The 7793-nt window shown below is 37.8% G+C and overlaps 1 protein-coding gene across 2 annotated transcripts; it reads left to right on the plus strand.

The window, feature by feature from the left end:
- The first annotated feature begins 211 nt into the window (after positions 1-211).
- On the plus strand, positions 212-5175 carry LOC145120899 (chaperone protein ClpC1, chloroplastic-like). Of its 2 annotated transcripts, none has more exons than XM_079056689.1 (7): positions 212-566; positions 1150-1443; positions 1534-1716; positions 1775-1978; positions 4287-4504; positions 4650-4833; positions 4911-5175. In XM_079056689.1, exons 2-7 carry the CDS (start codon positions 1351-1353, stop codon positions 5067-5069), a joined length of 1041 nt encoding a protein of 346 aa, XP_078912815.1. In that variant the 5' UTR covers positions 212-566; positions 1150-1350; the 3' UTR covers positions 5070-5175. The 2 variants fall into 2 exon arrangements, with proteins under 2 accessions (XP_078912815.1, XP_078912816.1); XM_079056690.1 differs by having other exon boundaries at positions 215-566; positions 4914-5175.
- The last annotated feature ends 2618 nt before the right edge of the window (positions 5176-7793 follow it).

Here is a 7793-nt window from a genome sequence, read left to right on the forward strand (position 1 = left end):
TCGAGAGGAATGGTCTCTCCAAAAGAAGAACAGAGTTCTCTTACAGATTAATTCTTAGCTACCTAAACAAGGACTCTACACTACCTTAAATATAACAATAATAAGACAAAATAAAGTAGCCACAGATCTCAGAAAAGGTTTGTCCCCCACAACAATTGTTTCCACCCATGATTGGCTGCAGACTCACTAATTGAAATATTAAAATAAAAGACTAAACTACCCCTTTGGCCAAATACCAACAAAACATGAAGGAATCACCCAATTTTCCTTTTTGCCCTTTGCTATAAAATAGTAAACTCGGGGGCTTATCAGGGCTAAAGTGAATTTTTTTCCCCATATATAAAATGCAATGAAGAGAAGCGAATGTGAAGGGAGAGAACCAGAAGAGGAAAAGATACGTGTTTTTAAATATGCCTCGATCCTCACCATATATAAATCCCTGAAAACTTGGCCATAGAGGTATAGGGTTCGACCATATAAGCAAATCAAACGAAATCGTGGAGAGAAGAAAATCAGAGTTTTAAGAAGCATTGGAGTAGGAAGCTTTCATTCGTTTCTGATATCGGGTAAGATACATGTTCTTCTTGTTGATGCTAGTTCTCCTCCATTAATTAGTCTAGCCAAGCTATTTGTAGTTTAGCTTAAATCATCCTTAATAGTAATAAGGATCAGAGAGTCCTAATTCTCGAACAGTAGATTATCACCTTCATCTTCTATTCATTGTTCAAAAATTTGTATAAGAAAAACACAAGTTGCAGACAAGTCTCCTATGGCTGCGTAGGTCGAATATTAATTATGTTAAGGAAGGTGATAGATAAGGTTAAACCGTTAAAATATAATCTATGTATATAGGGCTGATTTTTATTAAAAACACGAGTTTTCTGAATTTCCAATAAAGTGTTGTATGGTGATATTAAATTACAAAGCCAGTCCCTGAGGTTTTATACCGTTCAATTAAAATAACTTTTTGGAAATTACAGTTTTGGCCAAAAACAAATTCCATGGATATTTCGGTTTTATTAAATCATACTTATTATCGGGCTTTCTAACTACTCAACTTTAAGTGAAACTAAAAGTGTTTAGAAGTTACTATACCTCAAAAGCTGAAATATGCCTTAGAATCAATCTTTAACCGGCTTAATCTTTCAGGTCATACGTATATTGGACCAGAGCACTTGCTTCTTGCTTTGCTTGATAAGGATGGGGGTGAAAACCGTGCTCTTAGGAATTTTGGTGCATACGCAAAGGACATTCACAAAAAGGCAAGTGTAGTGTAGTTAACTTATATGTCATATATATGCTATATAAAATGATGTTTTGTCATATATGCAATCTTTGAGAAGCTAGGTGATGAGAATGATTGATGAGAGTAAACAAGAAAGCTCTAGCGACAAGATGCCAATTCTGGAAGAGTATGGTGTTAACTTAGCACAGCTAGCAGAGGTAGGTAACTTGTATACTTGTAATATACAACAAATGATTTACCTACCTACCATTGAGTTTATGTTATAATTAATTTTTTCCATTTTACAGACTTGGTATGATCCTGTTACTGATGAAAGGAAAGCACAAATCAAAAGAGTTATTCAAATTTTGGGAATACATACGAGAAACAACCCATGCCTTGTTGGGAAACCCGGTGTTGGAAAGACATATATTGTACAAGGCGTCACCAAAAATATTGTAGACTTAAAAGGTCCTTTCAGTAGGAAGAAGGTAAAATTTTACTTTTACTTTTACCCACAAGAGTTTGTTAATGTTAATTGTTTTTCAGATGATTAGTCTAGACATGCATCGACTTTTTCAAGGAAGGTATGAGGAGAGACTAAAGAAGCTAATGGAGGAAGTCGAGGAAAATGGTGGTGAAATTATTCTCTTTATTGATCAGCTCCGTACTTTATTTGAAGCAGGAGCCTCAGAGACGGCTATTTGTGCTGCTAACATCTTGAAGCCAGCTCTTGCTAGCGGTAAATTGCAGGCAAGTGACTGTGATTGAACATTATGTTGGGAAATCTAGGGTTTATGGTGGAGATCTGGATACCAACTTGGATCGTGATATCACTTTCCGAACTGATATTTCTACCATATGCCTGGGTTACAAGAAATTCAGCCTAGGATAATCCAAGTGGACACTTACGTTTCTAGGCACAGAAGACGTAAGCCAATATGCTAGAGGATTCTGTGAAAGTATGATGAAACGAGAGCTTAAGATCGTAACCCTCTTCTGTTGAGGAAGAGTTGTTTATATATTAAACACGATTAGGGTTTCATTAGGGTTGGGCCGTCATTAGTTGCTTTGGAAGCAAATAATGTTAATCCGGATTTAATGAGGATTTAGGGTTACCAAAAACTAACGAGTTTCGTTGGTTTTACCATAATCACCCTCAAGAAATTGAATTTTCCATTATGTTCCCAAAGGGGCGCTGCCCCTTTGGAAACCCCGGACTCGGGGGCGCTGCCCCCGGACCCCCGACTAGTCGTCGAACCGGCTTCTAATTCGATCTTATACATGCGTGCACTCCGCACAACCCTGTACATATAATAGAGTACAAATTATGAAGCCCTTAGCTCACATGTTACTTCCCGTTACTTAAAATGACATGGTGACACTAAAATCACCAACAATCCTCCCCCATTTTAGTGTAACCCTTGAACAAACATAACCTTTATCAAACAAACCAAACTAGTACATAATGAAAATATCGAAACGATTGAATTTCCACTTAGTATCATACATTTGCAAATACTCGAGAATCAGGGTGTTCTAAGAATTGAACCCATCAACCCATTTGAATACCAGAAAGTAAAATACATACTAGTTTATTGAATTTCTAGCATAATACAACTTGACACTATTATAAAGTCGTGTGTCCCAATCCTCTCATGATCGTATCAAGGTCAAGTCCACAACCTCTTGAAATGTGGCTACACTTCATAATCACGTAGGTAACTCCTTTCCATGTATCTGCACATACATTTATCAAAGGAATCATTAAGAAGTTAAACTTCAACCTGGCTAACTTGCAGAACCGAACACATACCTGGGATGAATACTTCATGTGTTCCAATCTATAAGTATGAGCTTTCCACATTGAATTCAACTCCTAACATTATATTAGGAGGGAATTGGGTGTCTCGTCATTATAGAATTAAATGGACTTTAATCCCATCCCGATTACAGACTTGTGCACTAAGTCTCTTGTCAGACCTTTAGTCAAGTGATCTGCCAAATTTTGTTGCGATTTCACAAACTCAACGGAAATCACACCATTCATGATTAATTCTCTAATCATATTATGTCTAACACCTAGATGTCTAGACTTGCCATTATAAACCTGGCTATATGCTTTAGCCAAAGCGGCATCACTATCACAAAGGATAGAAATAGGTGCTATCGGTTTAGACCACAAATGAATCTCATAGACTAAATTCCTTAGCCACTCTGCTTCTTTACCAGCAGCTGCTAACGCAACAAACTCAGATTCCATTGTCGAGTTTGTAATGCAAGATTGCTTCTTGGAAGCCCAAAAAATGGCACCTCCCCCAAGCAAGAATACCCAACCAGAAGTTGAGGAATGGTCCTCCATGTTGGTAATCCAACTTGCACCTGAATGACCTTGTAAAACCGAAGGACTCCCCAAATAACTCAAACCATAAGTCATGGTTCCCTTGAGATATTTAAACACTCTATTCACGGATTGCCAATGTTGAGCACTAGGATTGCTAGTGTACCTGCTCAACTTACCCACATCAAAAGCAATATCAGGTCTGGTACTTGTCATGGCATACATCAAGCTACCAATAGCCTTAGAGTATTCCAATTGTGAAATGGGAACGCCATTATTTGGCATTAATTTCACACTTGGCATTAATTTCACCCGTGGGGGCTCTGCCCCTCGACCCCGCCCGCTGACCTGGCAGCGGGACCCCAGCCAGGGGCTCTGCCCCTTGGACCCCGCCAAAGGGGCGCTGCCCCCGGACCCCTGACTATTCGTCGAACTGGCTTCTAATTCGATCTTATACATGCGTGCACTCCACACAACCCCGTACATATAATAGAGTACAAATTATGAAGCCCCTTAGCTCACATGTTATTTCCAGTTACTTAAAATGACATGGTGACACTAAAATCACCAACACATTAACTATACATGCTACTGGATAGATGATAAATGTTTGTAGATTTTCACCTCAGACCAAGTAAAATACACAAATTTACCAAACACCATATCCTAATCATCAATCTAAAAATTACAGAACCTTTTTTTTTAAATTAAACTTTGTAGTGTATCGGAGCAACAACTGATGATGAGTACCGGAAACACATTGAGAAGGACCCAGCATTGGAGAGACTATTCGAGCCCGTAAAGGTGCCAGAGGCAACTTTTGGTAGAACTATGATGATCTTAAAGCAGATTCAAAAAACATATGAGTATCACCACAAGCTCAGGTACACTCGAGAAGCATTACTAGCTGCTGCCCATCTGTCCTTTCGGTGCATAAGGTATGTCTTGCTCAATCTAGTGCCTATTATCATTCGTTTCGTGTGTGTGTGTGTGTATATATATATATATATATATATATATATATATATATATATATATATATATATATATTCTTTAATTTGTTTTACCTGTATCCATATATAGTGAGCGCGGTTGTCCTGGTAAAGCTATTGATTTAATCGATGAAGCCGGTTCATTGGTTTGCCGAAAGCACGAAAATGAAGGTCTAAACTACCGTGACCTTCTGGAAGGACTTAAACGGTTGAGAGAGCTTAGATTGGAATGCCAAGGGGAAATCGCCGCATTTCGCGATAAGGACTTAAAAAAGGTATTATATTATATTATATTATATTTTATGCTGCTCGTTTTTTTTCTAAATTTGACTTGCCAACTTTTTACGCTCAGCAGGCTGCTAGATCATGGGACCTTCTCGTGGGTCTTGAGCTTCAAATATTGGAGAAGAAGACAAGAATCAAAGAGATGAAGCGTAATGAATCGACGGGGATTACTGTAACCGAAGCAGACATTGAAGAGCTCGTCTCCTCTTGGAAACTTCATATCTAAACGCTACTACTATTTAGTATCTAGATTTAAGGGTGGGTGGGATTATTTATTTGGAGTAATTATTGAGTTATTTTGGTTTGTATAAGGAGTTTTAACTGTTAGCATAGCTTATTGACTTATTTAAAAGGTTTTTGATAAAGCATTAATTCCCTCATTATATCAAACACTAAAAAACAATTTATCGGTACTAGGTAAGCTAATTCAAACATTTTTTAAAAGCCGATTTTAACACGAGAAAAACTAATAAACAATTTTACTAAAAAAGTATTTTAAATAAACAATCTCAAACACAACTTGAGTTTTGTATTTTTTTTTTTACCTAAAGACATCATAAAGTAAATAAAGTCAATTCATGAACTAAAAAATAACTAAGAAATACAAGCATCAACAATTAAAGTAAAACTAAGAAATACAAAAAATTAGCGGCTAATATATGTTATAACTATTTCTTACATAGTTACAAAGAAAATACAAACACATTAACAATTATTTTTGTTATGGGAAGCATGAAAATTGAAACTACAAAGGACAGGAAAATACAAACACATTATCTTTAAGTCTTGAATATATTATAAGAATCGGTTGTTTTTAAAAGGCGTAACTTGCATGGACTGAATCAAAAGTAGAAGCTTGTGTTATGTTACTGTTGTGTTGTCTTGTCTGATACATGATTTTAAATCCGGCAAAGGATAACGATCTTGATGATGAAAGCAACATATATATAGATTTGTTCGATTATCACATGATCAATCCCGTTCCATGCTCAAAGGCCTCAATAAGGCCAGGACCCATTCAAAATGGCACTCCTCTTATGCTTTCATCCCCGAGGATCCAACTCCTAGACTGAATCATGGCAATGATGTTGGTCATGTAGTCTTTCCTTAGCTTGTTTCTTCGAAAAGTATGGAGACTTGCTGTTGATAGGGTGTATACACTATAATGATTTCAATATATGTGTTTAAAGTTTAAACATGTCCACTGTTTGTATGTAAAGAAGTTCTAAATTTATTATTATACCACCAATCCATTAATCCAATCTACATTGGAGCACATTAGCTGTTGCATCAAATGGTAGTAGTTTGAAAAAATATCTATCAAACCATTGTTTTGGTTATGTTTATTTACAACAAATTATATTGTCTTTTATCTAATATGGAATGACTATATGGATGTACATCATTATAGTTATAATGAGATTCATGGAATCTATTGTTGTTTATCTAATATGGAATGTGTTAAAAATATATAAGTTTATTCATTGCAAGATTGACATTGAGAAGATATTTTAGTCTAGGTGTATTGTGTAAAACGTGGAAAAGTGAGTTCTGACAGGGTTGTGAGAAATTTGTGGTGCAGGGTGTGATTTGGGTTGGTTTTTATTTTGCAGGGAATGCAGCTCGTTTTTGTAACGCCCCATTTCTGGTATGTGATTTAAATAAAGCAATTTTTCATTTCTTAAGGGGTACTCGACGAGTCAGTAGCCCGACTCGTCGAGTAGAGACGGGATTTGCATGCGGTTTAAGTTGGCAACTCGACGAGTCCATATTCTCGGACTCGGCGAGTCTGCCAGTCTGGATGAAACCCTAATTTTAAGGGTTTGCACCCTATTTAAACATCATTATAGCCTCCCACCCCAGCCTCCAGCACTCTTAGATCATCTTATCTGTAAACCCTAATCCTCCATTTCTAAGTTGAGTATTTTGTGCCATTTTAAGATTTAGAAGAGAAAGAAAGAAGGAAGATCCAAAGGAGAAGAAGAAGATCCAGAGTCTCTTGATCATTAGCCTCACATTCTGGTACTAAAGCTTGTACCTTGCTTGTTATTTCATTTGATAGTCTTGTATGCTTAGATGTGCTTCTTTATGGGACTTTTTGGATCCAAACTCGAGATTGGGACTCCTATAAGGAAATGAATCATAGATCTGAGTATATTTGAGTTGTAGGAGCTCAATGTAGCTGCCTTTATGCACCCAAAGTCGAGTTCCAAACCCTAGGACCCCATTCTTAGTTTATTTTGATATTCTAGCCTCATTTCTTCATGCATGCACGTAAAGTTGGAAACTTTACGTGTAAAACCAACCCTAAGAACCCAGATCTATGAATTGAATGCACTGGAATCGACCAGAACGGACTGAATAGTGATGACATGCAAGGGACTCGACGAGTTGTTCATCAGACTCGACGAGTCGAGTCGCGAGTCCCCGATTTTCCCCTTTTGAGTTATTACGAGTGGAATCAGTGAGTAGGAGGTGGACTCAGTGAGTTGGGTCACAGACTCAGTAATGGAAGGACTCGGCGAGTCAACGCCCTGACTCGGCGAGTCCAAGGCAATCTTCTTGCCTCAAGAACAGACTCGACGAGTTGTTCATACAACTCGGCGAGTCACAGACTAGGAATGTTCTTATGATGAAGGAGAACTCGACGAGTTGTTCATACAACTCGGCGAGTTGGATGAAGTTAGACTCGATGTTAGCATCGAAGAAGAACTCGTCGAGTCTTTGCCAAACTCGACGAGTAGTAGCGGGTAAAAGAGTAGAAAGGATGATAGGGACTCGGCGAGTTGGCGGCCCAACTCGGCGAGTCCAGTCAACTGGAAGTTGACTTTGACCAGGATGTTGACTTTGACCAGGGGTAAAATAGTCATTTCACCCTCAGTTTAGTTATCGGTACTTGATTGAGTGTATTTATGGGAATTGTAGCCGGGGAGATACTGGAGCAGCAACA

The sequence above is a fragment of the Lactuca virosa genome, chromosome 6 (genome assembly GCF_052849685.1).
Source record: "Lactuca virosa cultivar CGN04683 chromosome 6, Lactuca_virosa_CGN04683_v6, whole genome shotgun sequence".
NCBI lineage: Eukaryota > Viridiplantae > Streptophyta > Magnoliopsida > Asterales > Asteraceae > Lactuca > Lactuca virosa.

What these genes read in the sequence shown, in the direction of transcription:
- LOC145120899 (XM_079056689.1), top strand. Translation starts at nt 1,351, where the DNA reads ATGAGAATGATTGATGAGAGTAAACAAGAAAGCTCTAGCGACAAGATG. An exon ending in GTCCTTTCAGTAGGAAGAAG is followed by an intron (nt 1,717 to 1,774) that starts GTAAAATTTTAC and finishes ATTGTTTTTCAG; the next exon opens with ATGATTAGTCTAGACATGCA. An exon ending in CTGTCCTTTCGGTGCATAAG is followed by an intron (nt 4,505 to 4,649) that starts GTATGTCTTGCT and finishes ATCCATATATAG; the next exon opens with TGAGCGCGGTTGTCCTGGTA.